This window comes from Melospiza georgiana, chromosome 31 (assembly GCF_028018845.1).
Source record: "Melospiza georgiana isolate bMelGeo1 chromosome 31, bMelGeo1.pri, whole genome shotgun sequence".
In the NCBI taxonomy this organism is placed as follows: Eukaryota; Metazoa; Chordata; class Aves; order Passeriformes; family Passerellidae; genus Melospiza; species Melospiza georgiana.
Genome location: NC_080460.1, coordinates 552,646 through 569,635, shown reverse-complemented (window position 1 = coordinate 569,635; position 16,990 = coordinate 552,646). Strand labels below are relative to the sequence as shown.

Genomic DNA, 16,990 nt, shown 5'->3' with positions numbered 1-16,990 from the left:
TTTCCATCACTTCCAACCATCCCTCTCCACAGAGGACACTTTGGATCACCATTTTCACCCCAATTACCTCAATTTGGTTAATCAGGGAGTTGTCAAACTTGAAGCCAGGGATCCTCTTCTCGCTGCACACCACGCCCACATCCTCGGTGTGTTTGCAGTCGCTCACGCCCCAACCATTGGAGCCACAGGCGGCCAGGCTGCTCTCCTTGCCCGTGCAGTGCACGTTGTCCAGCCAGATTTTCCCTGGAAAAGGGGGAAAAAACAGCTGAGATTCCAAGAGGAGGAATCTGGGCTGGATTCCCTGAATCTGGAAGCCAGGGAAGTGCTGGGTCTCACTCTCGGTGTGAAAATCAAGATGTGAAATCGTGGTGTGAAAGTAAAGCGGCACCTCAAGGATTGATGGATTGGGAAAAGCTCTGGCTCGTGGATTTTCCTGTCCTTTATCCATTTGGGAATAAAAATCCACCTCCAGCCTGTGCTGCCCCAGGGATCAGTGATGAAAATTCTCAGTGTGAAAAATCAAGGTGTGAAAATCAAGGTGAATAAAGCGGCACCTCAAGCAGGGCACATTGTCCAGCCAAATCTTCCCTGGAATGGGAAGAACCACAACTGGGATTCCAAGAGGAGAAATCTGGGCTGGGTTTCCTGAATCTGGATTCGAGGGAATCTTGCCTGGAAGTCAGGGAAGTGCTGGGTCTCATTCTTGATGTGAAAATCAAGGTGAATAAAGTTGCACCTCAAGTAAAGCAGGTTGTCCAGCCAGAGTTTCCCTGGAAAAGGCGGAAAACACAGCTGAGATTCCAACAGGAGGAATCAGGGCTGGATTCCCTGAATCTGGAAGCCAGGGAAGTGCTTGGTTCTCACTCTCGGTGTCAAAATCAAGATGTGAAATCTTGGTGTGAAAGTAAAGCGGCACCTCAAGGATTGATGGATTGGGAAAAGCTCTGGCCCGTGGATTTTCCCATCCTTTATCCATTTGGGAATAAAAATCCACCTCCAGCCTGTGCTGCCCTGGGGATCAGTGATGAAAATTCTCAGTGGGAAAAATCAAGGTGTGACAATCAAGGTGAATAAAGCGGCACCTCAAGCAGGGCACGTTGTCCAGCCAGATTTTCCCTGGAATGGGAAGAACCACAACCGGGAATCCAAAAGGAGGAATCTGGGCTGGATTCCCTGAATCTGGATTCCAGGGAACCTTGCCTGGAAGCCAGGGAAGTGCTTGGTTCTCATTCTTGGTGAGAAAATCGAGATGTGAAATCTTGGTGTGAAAGTAAAGCGGCACCTCAAGGATTGATGGATTGGGAAAAGCTCTGGCCCGTGGATTTTCCTGTCCTTTATCCATTTGGGAATAAAAATCCACCTCCAGCCTGTGCTACCCTGGGGATCAGTGATGAAAATTCTCAGTGGGAAAAATCAAGGTGTGACAATCAAGGTGAATAAAGCGGCACCTCAAGCAGGGCACGTTGTCCAGCCAGATTTTCCCTGGAATGGGAAAAACCACAACTGGGATACCAAGAGGAGGAATCTGGGCTGGATTCCGTGAATCTGGATTCCAGGGAACCTTGCCTGGAAGTCAGGGAAGTGCTGGGTCTCGTTCTTGGTGTGAAAATCAAGATGAATAAAGCAGCACCTCAAGTAAAGCCGGTTGTCCAGCCAGATTTTCCCTGGAAAAGGGGGAAAACACAGCTGAGATTCCAAGAGGAGGAATCGGGGCTGGATTCCCTGAATCTGGAAGCCAGGGAAGTGCTGGGTCTCACTCTCGGTGTGAAAATCAAGATGTGAAATCTTGGTGTGAAAGTAAAGCGGCACCTCAAGGATTGATGGATTGGGAAAAGCTCTGGCCCATGGATTTTCCCGTCCTTTATCCATTTGGGAATAAAAATCCACCTCCAGCCTGTGCTGCCCCCGGGATCAGTGATGAAAATTCCCAGTGTGAAAAATCAAGGTGTGAAAATCAAAGTGAATAAAGCAGCACCTCAGGGGTTGTTGAGTTCGGTGCCATGACGATTTTTTGCCTTTTCTTTTATGCACCTTTTATGTATTCTCAGTGCTCTTAGCATGCACACTTGTAATTCCTTCAGTCTGATAACCCCACATAATCCTGATATTCTGTTAAACCAAAAACCCAAACATCCCAAAAGCCTCACAGTTAGAGGCAGAAAAACCCTACCCTAAAAAACTAAAGTCTCTCTAAAATACATCTTTCAAACTAAGATTAAGCCCATCCAAGAGAATAAAAAATACAATAAAAACAAAATAAATTTTAAAAATTGAATTTAAAAAATATCAGGCTATTCATTCTAGTCTCTCATTAAGACATTTTTGTTAAATATCCTAATTTGCAAAGTCTGTAAAATTCCATCCATGATCTATTGTGAGTGTACATTTCAGCGTGCTCCACCTTGGCAAAATGCTGCACCATGAGAATCCTCATTAAATACCAAAATAAAATCAGTACCCCTTAACTGAATTAATTAACTTTAAATTTTAACTTTTAAATTATTAATTTAATTATATTTTAAGACCAAAGGAAAGTTGTCATGTTGGGAAAAACTCTGACCCAATGGCTTTTCCAATCCATATGGGAATATTAAATTACTATATTTATTACATATATTATTACATTAATATATTAAATTAACACTGTAATTAAATAAATAATTAAAATAATATTATGTTATATTAAATTAATAATAAAATTATAATTTCATTATGTTATAGATAATATATTAGGTTGATGCATTTAAATTTATTTAAAATATTAAAATAATAAATTAATACAGAAATGAACCCCCTCAGAACCAGAATGGGAAGAGCCCCCAGACCCTGGATTTGGGATTTCCCTGGGAATTCTCCCTCCTGTGTGACCCCATGGCCAGCCTGGTTTGTTTTCCAATGTCATGGCCTCTTCCTCGCTTGGAAATCTCCCGCTCTGCCTCCGGAGCCAAAATCCACAACTTTGGGAGCACATTCCAGGTTTGCAATTTCCCTCAGGCCCCACTCGCTCTTTTATGGGACATTTATAGGTGTGAGCACTCAGAAACTGCTCAAACCCACCCAAACAGCACCTGCGGCCTCCTGAGTGGAATTTCATCCCTGTGGGATCCACCAGGCTCCAGGGAGGGCAGGAAAAATCCTCAGCAGGACAAGATTCAATCCCAAATCCCAATAAATCCCGAGCAATCCCATGGGGTGCCCGTTATTACACAGATCTGTTGTTATTCCTGGATTATTTCTGAGTTTTCCCTCACAAATTTGGTGATTTCGGGAATTCCCAGCTGTCACACACAAACATTCTCCTTTCCGAGTGTTTGCCCGGCAGATATTTGGGATTCAGGTGGGATTTTCCACATTTCCACCAGGTGCAAGGTTCAGAGAGTGAGAAAGGATGTGGAAGACTGAAATTAGGGATTCTTGGGAGCTGGAGAGGCTCCCCCAATTCCCAGGGATCCCAATCCAAGGTCCCTCAGCTGCTCCAGGCCCTTCCCCATCTCTGTGTCCATTCATTGGATGCTTTCCAATAATTTCACACATTTTTTACCTCACAGAGCACATCTTGAGAAAGGAACATAGAAAAACACCAATTAAACTGAAATTAGGGATTACGGGGAACAGGAAGGCTCTGAAATCCCAATCCAAGGTCCTTCAGCTGCTCCAGGCCCTTCTCCATTCCTGTGTCCATCCTCTGGATGCTTTCCAACACTTTCACACCTTTTTTACCGCACAGAGCAGAGCATGAGAAACCAACACTCAAAACCATCAATGAGACTGAAATCAGGGATTATTGGGAGATGGAAAGACCCTCTCCCTATTCCAAGATCTCCTCACCTTCACCTTTCCCATACTCGGAGCTGGGCAGCCAGGACATGGCCTCCACGTAACCCAGCTCCCATCATGAGAGAGAAACACCCCAAAAACCATCAGTGAGACTGAAATCAGGGATTACTGGGAGATGGAAAAGCCCTCCCAAAGCCCTGGGATCCCAATCCAAGGTCTTTCAGCTGCTTTTAGTCCCTTCTCCATCCCTGGGCCCATCCTTTGGATGTTTCCAACATTTTACACATTTTTTTACCTTGCAGAGCACAGTACAAAAAACCAACCCTCAAAACCATCAATTAAACTGAAATTAGGGATTACTGGGAGATGGAAAGGCCCTTTCCCTTCTCCAAGATCTCCTCACCTTCTCCTTTCCCGTACTTGGAGCTGGGCAGCCAGGACATGGCCTCCATGTAGCCCAGCTGCCAGCACAAGAGAGAAACACCCAAACCCCATAAATTAAATTGAAATCAGGGATTATTGAGAGCTGGAACATTCCCCACACAGCTCCAAGACCCCCTCACCTTCTCCTATTCCATACTTGGAGCTGGGCAGCCAGGACATGGCTTCCATGTAGCCCAGCTCCCGGCCCAACTCCCAAAACCACCAATTAAACTGAAATTAGGAATTATTGGGAGCTGGAAATATTTCCCACAGTGCTGCAAGATCTCCTCACCTTCTCCTTTCCCGTACTTGGAGCTGGGCAGCCAGGACACGTCCTCCACGTAGCCCAGCTCCCGGCACGAGAGAGAAACACTCCAAAACCATCAGTGAGACTGAAATCAGGGATTATTGGGAGCTGGAAAGGCCCTCCCAATGCCCTGGCATCCCAATCCAAGGTTTTTCAGCTGCTCCAAGCCCTTCTCCATCCCTGTGTCCATCCTTTGGATGCTTTTCAACACTTTAACATCTTTTTTATCTCACAGAGCAGAGTGCGAGAAACCAACACTCAAAACCATCAATGAGACTGATCATTGATGATCAATAACAAAAATCAGAGGTTCTTGGGAGATGGAAACATTCCCCACATTGCTCCAAGATGTTCTTACCTTCTCCTTTGCCGTACTTGGAGCTGGGCAGCCAGGACACGGCCTCCACATAGCCCAACTCCAGCATAAGAGAGAAACACCCCAAAACCATCAGTGAGACTGAAATTAGGGATTATTGGGAGATGGAAAGACCCGCCCAATTCCCTGGGATCCCAATCCAAGGTCCTTCAGCTGCTTCAGTCCCTTCTCCATCCCTGTGTCCATCCTTTGGATGCTTTCCAACACTTAAACACCTTTTTGACCTCACAGAGCAGAGCACAAGAAACCAACACTAAAAGCCATCAATGAGACTGATCATTGATGATCAATACCAAAAATCAGGGAGCTGCAAACATTCCCCACATGCTCCAAGATGTTCTCACCTTCTCCTTTGCCGTACTTGGAGCTGGGCAGCCAGGACACGGCCTCCACGTAGCCCAGCTCCCGGCACACCACGTTGGCGGCGTGGATGGAGAAGTCGTCGTCGCACACGGTGCCCCACTCTCCGCTGTAGAACACCTCCACCCTGCCCTCGTTGTGCTTCCTCTTCTGCCCCGCCAGCCTCAGCTGGATTTTGGGCACGTTTGGGGCTCTCTGGGGCGGCTGGAACGCCTGGGGGGGTGGCTCGGGGTAGCCGGGCAGGTACGGCCAGGGCTCGTACTGGGCACAGCTCAGCCCTGCCAGCAGCAGCAGCAGCAGCAGCGCGCAGGGGTTGGAGGGAAAAACTCGGGATCTTCCCATTTCCAGTGCTCACAGTCCTCAGAGGCAGAGCCAGACGGTGCAGGCAGGGCTGTCCTGGAGGAAAAACAGGTTTTAATTAAAGTTTGTAATGATACAAAATTGATATGGTTTATATAATTATATAATTTATATTCATTCATCATTATTTATTTATTTATATCTGTTATTATTTATTTTATTTTTATTCATTCATTATTATGAAAATCAGGTTTTAATTAAAGTTTGTAATGATACAAAATTGATATGGTTTATATAATTATATAATTTATATTTTTTCATCATTATTTATTTATTTATATCTGTTATTATTTATTTTGTTGCTTATTGTTCCTTATTTTATTTTTAATTATTCATTATTATGAAAATCAGGTTTTAATTGAAGTTTGTAATGATACAAAATTGATATGGTTTATATATCTATATAATTTATATTATTTCATCGTTATTTATTTATTTCTATATATTATTATTTATTTTATTGCTTATTATTTATAATTTTATCCATTATTATATTTTATTATTATTACTTTATTGTCATATTGTATTATATTATATTATATCATATCATACTATACTATATTACCTTATATTATACTATATTATATTATATTATATTATATTATATTATACTATACTATTCTATATTATATTATATTATATTATATTATATTATATTATATTATATTATATTATATTATATTATATTATATTACATTATATTATATCATATATATAATATAATATAATATAATATAATATAATATAATATAATATAATATAATATAATATAATATATTATAATTTTATTATAATATTATAATATACATTATATATTATTATTTATACTATATAAAGATATAATTATATATATTATTATATATTATGATATTAGATTATATTATTATTTTATTATATTATTATTTACATAGTTTCTATTATTTCCATTATTAATTATTATTTCTATTATTAATTATTATTTCCATTATTATCTTGGAAATTTGGATTACCTCCAATACCACCTGTAAAAACCAAAGTCAGTTCAATTATTTCTTGTGGAGTGGGACAAACAAACTGGAACCTCCCCCGTTTATAAGTTTAGATCAACTTGGCACATCATTTCACCCCAAAAATCCATTTTCCCCAGGTAAAATTCTCTGTGTTGGGAGGTGTAGCAAATGATTTTCCTGATTTCCCCCAGAAATCCAGCAGGAAAACTTCACCCAAATCCTGCCAGGACAGAACTGAACCCTTTTGTCTCCCCATGGAGAACCCAAACCCACCAGGAGCAGTGGAAAACCAGGAGGGTGAGGAAATCTCGAGGCCAGCAGTGAGGGATTTATCCCAAACTCTGGGTTCCCAGTGGGATAAAAGATTTATTTCTGTTCCTGCACGTCTGGTTCCATCTGTAGAAACTCAAAACATCACCAGACACTTGGCAGAAGCCTTGGATGACCTTGGAATAGTGGAAAACGTCTCCAGTTTTGGTTGTAAGTCTGGATGGGGATTTATTGGCATCCAAGTGCTCCACGAGCACAATTTAAGGTAGGAACAGACAACTTCTCGTGACTCATGAGAGGAATTTCATCCAGGAGCGGAATCCTGTGAAATCCTCTCCCTTTCCTGCTCCCCACTGACGCCCAGGCACGTGGAGTGGTCAGGCAGGACACGTGGGGATGAGGATTCCATCATTCCCAAGTGAAGCAATGCCAGAGCTCCGTGGGAAAAACCTCCCCAGACCTTCGGAGCTCCGCTGGTTCCTGGCAGCCACCAGAGGGGAAGGAGAAAGGGGGAGGATTTGGCTCCAAAGGAGATGTCTAGGAACTAAAATTCTCCGAGATTTCAGCTAAATCTGGTCTATCCCTAAAAAAAAAATAAACCCCAGAAAAATCACATCCTCACATAAAAGCTACAAAATCCATGAACAGCCTTTAAAGCTGAGGAGGACATGGATCAGAATTCCAGGACATTTCCAGGGCCGTGCCTCAGTTTCCCTGTGGGTTAAGCAGGGATGGGGCTCAGGAGATTCCTGCTGGAATGAAAAGGATTTTGCCAAGGAAGGGAGAAATGAAACAGAAGCTCGGGGATTACAGCCCAGGATTGGAGGGAAACAGGAAAAGCCAGAGGAGGCTTTCCAACAGATCTCATAAATCAGGATGGGGCAGGAAAATGAGGGGAAAACATCTTGGAAAACAAACATTGGGTTTCCAGGAGCCAATTTTTTTTGTAGGTCAGGAGGTGAAGCTGAGAGAGAGGAATAAAATCAGGTCCTGCCCCAGCCTGGGCAGGGCTGGAGGGGATGGGAGGAGGGAAATGCAGCTGCTGCTCCCTCTGGCAGCGAGGAGAGGGGATTGTCCAACGGGAATGGAGCTGGCAGGGCAGGATCAGAGGGATCCTGGATCAGGGAGCTCCAGGAGTTCCAGAGGGATCCAGAATCCCAGATCCAGGAGATCCAGAGGGATCCAGAATCCCAGATCCAGGAGTTCCAGAGGGATCCAGGATCCCAAATCCAGGAGCTCCAGAGGGATCCAGAATCCCAGATCCAGGAGATCCAGAGGGATCCAGGAACTCCAGAGTGATCCAGAATTCCAGATCCAGGAGATCCAGAGGGATCCAGGATCCCAGACCCAGGAGCTCCAGAGGGATCCAGGATCCCAGATCCAGGAGATCCATAGGGATCCAGAATCCCAGATCCAGGAGATCCAGAGTGATCCAGAATCCCAATTCCAGGAGCTCCAGAGGGATCCAGGATCCCAAATCTAGGAGATCCAGAGTGATCCAGGATCCCAGACCCAGGAGATACAGGAGTTCCAGAGTGATCCAGAATCCTGGATCCAGGAGCTCCAGATCCAGGAGCTCCAGAGGGATTCACTATTCTGGATCCAGGAGCTCCAGAGGGATCCAGGGTCCCAAATCCAGAAGATCCAGAGGGATCCAGGATCCCCAATCCAGGAGCTCCAGGGGGATCCAGGAGCTCCAGAGTGATCCAGAACCCTGGATCCAGGAGATCCAGAAGGATCCAGGATCTCAGATCCAGGAGCTCCAGGAGCCCCAGCAATCCAGAACCCTGGATCCAGGAGATCCAGAGGGATCCAGGAGCTCCAGAGGGATCCAGGATCTCAGATCCAGGAGCTCCAGGAGCCCCAGCGATCCAGAATCCCTGATCCAGGAGATCCAGAGGGATCCAGGAGCTCCAGAGGGATCCAGAACCCTGGATCCAGGAGATCCAGAAGGATCCAGGATCTCAGATCCAGGAGCTCCAGAGGGATCCAGGATCCAGTACCAGGACTGGTCCCAGCCATCAGCCCTGACCCCAAGCCCAGCAGCACAGGGCTCTGAACAAACTCTGGAGATGTTTGAATGGGTATGAGGTGGGGACAAACAGGGGCTGGGAGGTGCTCCTGGATGGAGAGAAAATTCCAGAAATCCCCATGGACCCAGGGGACAAACAGGGGCTGGGAGGTGCTCCTGGATGGAGAGAAAATTCCCCATGGATCTCGGCAGGGAAGGACGGGTGGGAATTGTCAGTCCAGACTCCAGAGGGGAGGGAGGAGTTTCACCTCAGCAGAGCCTCGAGTGCTGCAGGAAAATCTGGGCAGCTTCAGGTTTCATTTTGAAACATCTGGTTTGATCTGCTCCATCCCTAAACATCTGTATTGATTTGTTCCATCCCTAAACATCTGTCTTGGTTTGTTCCATCCCTCAACAACATCTTATTGATCTGTGCCATCCCCAAACATCTGTCTGGATCTGCTCCACCCCTAAACAACATCTGCATTGATTTGCTCCATCCCTAAACATCTGTCTGGATCTGCTCAGTCCTTAAATATCTGTATTTATCTCTTCCATCCCCAAACATCTGTCTTGATTTGTTCCATCCCTCAACAACAACTGTCTTGATCTGCTCCATCCCCAAACATCTGGTTTGATCTGCTCCATCCTCAGTGGTTGCTGTTCCTTGCATTTTAAAGCATTTTTAAAGCATTTTTAAACCCTCATCAAATCGTCCTCAGAAACAAAATTGGGCTGCAGAAGCTCTTCTGAAAAATTCAGCTGAGGAGGCTGATTTAGACCCAAACTCCCAGATTGGGGGAGTTAAGGGTTAAACTCCCAGGGTTAAGAAAGGATCCTTATTTGGGTTTAGGAAGGGTCATTATTGTGTTTCTAAAGGGTCATTATTGGGGTTTCTAAAGGGTCGTTAAATCTTTCCCAGGGCTGTCCCACACACTGGGAACGCAGGGCTCTGTTTGTAAATATTTGTATTTCTATTCCTGGGAGCATCTGGATGGTCCTGCAGCCACGTGAGGGAAATTTGGGAAGGAAAAGGCAGATAAAGAGTGGAGCAACCTCCCAGTCAAACCCTGCAGCTGTCAGAGATAAGGCAGCACTTCAGCATCTTGACCTGAACATGAACAAATTCCCCTCTGGGAATTCGTTCAGCCAAGCTGTGTCAGGACTCTGGAAAGAGTCGCGAGTTTTCATTATTATCTTTTTAGCCTTCTGTAAGTATCCTATTCGTCAGGATAGTATAGCATTCTTTAATATAATATAGTATATAAAATAATAAATTACACTTCTGAGAACATGGGGCCAGATTCATCATTCCTGCCTGCCACAGAGCACCCCACAAATACAATAACGGTGGGCTTGGACAGATACACCCATCAATGAGGGGGAGGTGACAGCATTCCTGAAATTATCATGGATAACAGCACATCCTGAAATTATCATGGATAAATTGGGCTTGCTGTCATTATTTCATTGAGAAAGCCCAATGTCAACTGAACCCAAATATTTGAGAGGAGAATGTCAACCAAATCTGAATATTTGAGAGGAGAATGTCAACTAAACCCGAATATTTGCCAGGAGAATGCTGACTAAACCCGAATATTTGAGAGGAGAATGTCGACTGAACCCGAATATTTGAGAAGAGAATGTTGACTAAATGTCAACTAAACCTGAATTTTTGAGAAGAGAACGTCATCTAAACCCGAATATTTGAGAGGAGAATGTCAACTGAACCCGAATATTTGCGAGGAGAACGTCATCTAAACCTGAATATTTGAGAGGAGAATGTCAACCAAATGTGAATATTTGAGAGGAGAATGTCAACTAGACCCGAATCTTTGAGAGAAGAATGTCAACCAAACCCGAATATTTGAGAAGAGAATGTCAGCTAAACCCGAATATTTGAGAGGAGAATGTCAACCAAACCTGAATATTTGAGAGGAGAATGTCGACTGAACCCGAATATTTGCGAGGAGAACGTCAACTAAACCTGAATATTTGAGAGGAGAATGTCAACCAAATCTGAATATTTGAGAGGAGAATGTCAACTGAACCTGAATATTTGAGAGGAGAATGTCAACTAAACCCGAATCTTTGAGAGAAGATTGTCAACCAAACCCGAATATTTGAGAGGAGAATGTCAACCAAATCTGAATATTTGCGAGGAGAATGTCAACTAAACCCGATTATTTGAGAGGAGAATGTCAACCAAATGTGAATATTTGAGAGAAGAATGTCAACTAAACCCGAATATTTGCGAGGAGAACGTCAACTAAACCCGAATATTTGAAAGGAGAATGTCAACTAAACCCGAATCTTTGAGAGAAGAATGTTAATCAAACCCGAATATTTGAGAAGAGAATGTCAGCTAAACCCGAATCTTTGAGAGGAGAATGTTGACTAAACCCGAATATTTGAGAGGAGAATGTCAACCAAACCCGAATATCTGAGAGGAGAAAAGGCTCAGCAAAGAGCCCAGAGCCTGCCCCGTGCCAAGGCAAACAGGAACCCGCGTCAGCCCCGTTTTCGGGGATCCCTCAGGATCAGGGAACACCCCCAAGCTCGGAACTCCCCTGCCCTGCCCAAACCCAAGCTCTGCAGCCGTTTCACGGAGGACTGGAGCCAAAAGACACAACAGTTTGGGGCAGGAGGGCTGGGGATGGCCCGGAGCCTGCGGAGGTGTTAATGAGCCGAGCCCTGCCAGGTGCCGGAGCCTTTCCAAGAATCCCGGCCCTGAGAGACCTCGGGAGCAGCTGCGAGGGAGGGGAAGGTCACGGCACAGCTCCAGGGCGCTTTAATTGGGACCAAGATTAGCCTGGGAGACGCTAATTGGGATTAGAGCAGATCCAGGAGGGGGAATTTTCACTCTTGGAAAAGCCTGGCTGAGCCCAAAATGAGTTTGCTGCTGTTCCCCAGGGATTTGGGAATCATCAGGATCCTGAACCCGCAGGGATCATCCAAATCCTGCACAGGGAAAGGAGAAAACTCTCACAGAGCTGGAGAAATCCTGGAGAGAGAGGATAAAGCACCACTGAGGAAACTCTGCCTGGGAGAAAAGGAATTCCAACGAGATTGCAGGAACACATTCCCCACCCATCCCTAGGAAAAATGGCTCAGGGCACTCAGGTGGAGCAGCACCGTGTCCTTTCTTTATTCTGGGATCAGGAGGGGCTCCTCGAGGGGAAGGCACTGGAAAACCACCCAGAAATCCCATTCCACGTGCAAAAATCCTGGGGGAATTCTGCACAAGGCTGGGCTCCCTCCAATCCCAAAGACCAGGAGACAAAACTTCCACAGGGTCTGCGTCCCCCATAATAAACCCTCAGCCCCTGTTCAGTGAGGGGCTCAGGAAAATTTCCTCAGATTAAGCCAGGAAAAGCAGAATCCAGAGGGATTCCACAGCCACAGTTTGGGATTCCCACAAAAACGGCAGCCCAGGTCCAAGGGGAAAATTGAGGAACTCAGCAGAGCCAGGGAAAGCTCCCAGGGCTCAGCACTGAAATGGACTCTCAGCTTTTGTCTATCCTGAGGGAACAGGAGGGAAAATTGGGAATTCTGGCACTTCCAGCATCCCTGGAAATATCCAAGGCCAGGCTGGAGGGGGCTTGGAGCACCCAGGGGTGCTGGAAGGGGGTGGGAAGAGATGGGATTTAAGGGATTTAAAGTCCCTCCCCACCCAAACCATTCCATGGCTCTGATCTCCAGCATCCAGATCCTTTCTCACTGGGATTCGAGGCCAGGACTGGTTTGGAGGATTGAGAACAGAGAAAATTGCCCAGCAGCTCCTTCACTCCACAGAAATCCTGGATTTATTCTCTCCTGAAATCTCCCTGCTCAGCTCCAAGACATTTCAGGGCTCTGATAGCCAGAACTCTCCCTGCCCTTCATGCTCAGGGATGGCTCAGCCACAGCCTCACCCAAAACAACATTTACAGCACCAGCAGCACCCACGCATTATGGGGGCACCAGAAACCGCAAGAACACAACTGAACATGGAAAATATTCCAGCAAAACCACAGCTCTGCTGCTGGCAGCCACACTTGGACACCTTCTCCCTTCCAGTCTGGGGCAGCTGCACGTGCTGAGCCGCCTGAGGAGAAGTCCAGGCTGAAGTTTGCAGGAGGTTTGGTCTGGGCTGGATTTTCCCTTCCTGTTGGGTTCAGCGCTCCCCTCACGGCCTCTAACGACCTCCAGATTTATCCCTGACGTCAGGGCAATATTTTGGTCTCTCCATTCAAAGGAATCCAAGTGAGAGCATTAAAAACCCGTCGAGCAGAGCCAGTGGAGAAGGCAGGAAACGCTCCAGCTCTCCTGGTTCTCCGTGCCGTATTCCAGGCTGGGAGCTGAGCTCCATCCCCACAGGAATGTGTAATTTAAGGCTGCCAGGCATGAACCTGGTGGCTGCTGACTCAGCCCTTTCAGGGCTCCAGTTCTGGGTTCTGAAGGGAACAGAGGCACAGGGATGGAGAGGAAAAAACATGGAATTGTTCAGGAATCCTGGGATGGTTTGGGTTGGAAGGGATTTAAATGCCCATGCCATGGGCAGGGTCACCTCCCACTGTCCCAGAGTGTCCATCCCTGGGCACTGCCAGGGATCCAGGGGCAGCCACAGCTGCTCTGGGAATTCCTTCCCAACGTCCCATCCCTCCCTGCCCTCTGGCACTTTAAAACCATTACCCCTTGTCCTGGCATGGAGCCCGTATAAAACCCTTCTCCCTCCTTTTCACAGACCTCCCAAAGCTCCTAATCCTGAGTTTTTCCTTCTCCATCACTTTCCCAGGTGTAACAGAGCCTCGCTCATCTCCCGAGCCAAATCCAGCCCAAAATTCCCCCTTTGGGTCCCATCCAGTCCCCCCAGCAGTGGCTGAGCTCAGACAGAGCCCAGAGCCAGACACTGCCCTGCTCCCTCCTCATCCAGCAACAAAGGGAAAGTCTGCAATGGGATGGGAGCCCTTTGTGCCCGGGGAGGCAGAAACGCTCCACATCCCCCGCTCCACATCCCCCGGAGCCGGGACAATTGTCCCGATTGTCCCCGGGGCTCTGAACCGTTGGTGCTCAGCCTCTTGGAACCGGGAATCCTGGGAATCCTGGGAATCCCTGCATCCCCAATTTCACTCTCCATCACCCCAGGTGCATTCCTCGGGGTGGGAACAGGAATCCCGGGAATCCTGGGAATCCCTGCATTCCCAATTTCACTCTCAATCACCCCAGGTGCATTCCTCGGGGTGGGAACAGGAATCCCGGGAATCCTGGGAATCCCTGCATTCCCAATTCCACTCTCCATCACCCCAGGTGCGTTCCTCGGGGTGGGAACAGGAATCCCAGGAGTCCCTGCATCCCCAATTCCAGCTCCATCACCCCAGGTGCATTCCTTGGAGTGGGAACGGGATTTCCCTTGGAACAGGAATTGTGGGAGTCCCTGCATCCCCAGTTCCACTCTCCATCACCCCAGGTGCGTTCCTCGGGGTGGGAACGGGAATCCTGGGAATCCCTGCATTCCCAATTTCACTCTCAATCACCCCAGGTGCATTCCTCGGGGTGGGAACAGGAATCCTGGGAATCCCTGCATTCCCAGTTTCACTCTCCATCACCCCAGGTGCGTTCCTCGCGGTGGGAACAGGAATCCTGGGAATCCTGGGAATCCCTGCATTCCCAATTTCACTCTCAATCACCCCAGGTGCGTTCCTCGCCCCAGGTGCATTCTTCGAGGTGGGAACAGGATTTCCCTTGGAACAAGAATCTCCAGAATCCCTGCATTCCCAGTCCCAGCTCCATCTCCCCAGGTATGTTCCTCGGGGGTGGGAACAGGATTTCCCTTGGAACAGGAACCCTGGGAATTCCTGCATTCCCAATTCCATCTCCTTCACCGCAGGTGCATTCCTCAGGGTGGGAACAGGATTTCTCTGGGAACAGAATTTCTCTTGGAACAGGATTTTTCTGGGAACAGAAATTTCGGGAATCCTGGGAATTCCTGCATTCCCAATTTCACTCTCCATTGCCCCAGGTGCATTCCTCAGGCTGGGAATAGGATTTCTCTGGGAACAGGAATCCCAGGGATTCCCAATTCCAGCTCCTTCACCCCAGCTGCATTCCTCAGGGTGGGAACAGGATTTCTCTGGGAACAGGAATCCTGGGAATCCCCGCATTCCCAATGCCAGCTCCATGGCCCCAGGCCCCATGTGCATTCCTCGGGCTGGGAACAAGATTTCTCTGGGAAAAGGATTTCCCTTGGAACAGGAATCCCAGGAGTCCCTGCATGCCCAATTCCAGCTCCTTCACCCCAGGTGCATTCCTCGGGGTGGGAACAGGATTTCCCTTGGAACAGGAATCCCGGGAATCCCTGCATCCCCAATTCCACTCTCCATCCTAGCAGGCAGACTCCTCGCCCCAGGTGCATTCCTCAGGGTGGGAACAGGATTTCCCTTGGAACAGAAACCCTGGGAATCCCTGAATTCCCAATTTCACTCTCCATTGCCCCAGGTGCATTCCTCAGGCTGGAAACAGGATTTCTCTGGGAACAGGAATCCCAGGGATTCCCAATTCCAGCTCCTTCACCCCAGGTGCATTCCTCAGGGTGGGAACAGGATTTCTCTGGGAACAGAATTTCTCTTGGAACAGGATTTCTCTGGGAACAGGAATTTCGGGAATCCTGGGAATTCCTGCATTCCCAATTTCACTCTCCATTGCCCCAGGTGCATTCAGGTGCATTCTTCGGGATGGGAGTAGGATTTTTCTGGGAACAGGAATCTCAACAATCCCTGCATTCCCAGTTCCAGCTCCATCACCCCACGTGCATTCCTCGGGGTGTAAAATAGGAATCCTGAGAATCCCTGAATTCCCAGTTTCACTCTCCATTGCCCCAGGTGCATTCCTCGGGGGTGGGAAAAGGATTTCCCTTGGAACAGGAATCCCAGAAATCCTGGGAATCCCTGCAATTCCAGTTCCATCACCCCGGGTGCATTCCTTGGGATAGGAACACGATTTCCCTTGGAACAGGAATCCCGGGAATCCCTGCATCCCCAACTCCAGCTCCACCACCCCAGGTGCGTTCCTGGGGCTGGAAACAGGATTTCTCTGGGAGCAGGAATCCCAGGGATTCCCAATTCCAGCTCCATCACCCCAGGTGCGTTGCTCAGGGTGGGAACAGGATTTCCCAGTGCCACAGGAGGAATTCTCCAGCCTCTTCTCCACTGGGAGCCTCTCCAGAATTGTTAAAGGGAATAAAATCCCACCATTCCCTGGGCTGAGATGTTGGATACCTTCTCCTGCTGCTCCAGGAGAGCAGGGCCTCTCCAAGGGTTCAATCCCCATGGATCAAATCCCTTCTTGTTCCCACTCCTGAAAACCTGAGCCACAAAGGTCCCTGGAAGGATCAGAGGCACCAAGCACTGGCAGAAAATCCCAAATTCCTGAGCCAGGGGAACAATCAGAGCAGAGATTTCCCAGTTGGAAAAGGAGCTCTGGAATAGCCCACGGAGCCATGGAATGGTTCAGGTTGGAAAATGGGGTTTCAGAGCACCCAGTCCAGGCCGACACCTTGGTCACCCCCAAACCCCGTCCAGGTGTGCCTGGAGTTCCCAGGGATGGTGGCCCCACCTTGGCTGCCCATTCCAGGGCATCTGGGAGTGTTTGCCAGCCAAGGAGGGGAAACCGCAGCAGGCAGAGAGCAAAGAGGGGTGGAAAAATCCCCGTGAAAACTCCCTGATCGAGGGAACCCCTTGTCACCACCGATTGATTAAATCTGAAAATCCTGGAATGGTTTGGGTTGGAAAAGACCTGAAACTCATCCAGTGCCACCCCTGCCAGGGCAGGGACACCTCCCAGTGTGCCAGGGGGCTCCAGCCTGGCCTTGGGCACTGCCAGGGATCCAGGGGCGGCCACAGCTCCCTGGGAATTCCATCCCAGCCAGGAATTCCCAATTCCCAATATCCCCCCTAACCCTGCCCTCTGGCTGTGGAAGCCATTCCCTGTCCCTCCAGGCCCTCCTGCCCAGCACATTCCCAGTGTCCAGGGCTGTTCCTTCAGCATCCAGAGAGAGATGGGGAAATAAAACCAAACAATCCTGGAATGCTTTGGGCTGGAAGGGACCTTAAATCCCATTCCATCCCACCCTGCCATGG

General features: G+C 47.7%; 1 protein-coding gene across 1 annotated transcript in view; it reads right to left on the bottom strand.

Moving 5' to 3' along the window:
* Nucleotides 1-5,585, bottom strand: part of LOXL2 (lysyl oxidase like 2) — a 64,539-nt gene extending 58,954 nt beyond the window's left edge. Inside the window, exons 1-2 of the mRNA XM_058042488.1 lie at nt 5,228-5,585; nt 68-243 (exon numbers count right to left, since the gene is read on the bottom strand). Of these exons, the coding sequence (XP_057898471.1) occupies nt 68-243; nt 5,228-5,585 (534 nt within the window). The remainder of the gene's footprint in view (nt 1-67; nt 244-5,227) is intronic.
* Between the last annotated feature and the right edge of the window lie 11,405 nt (nt 5,586-16,990).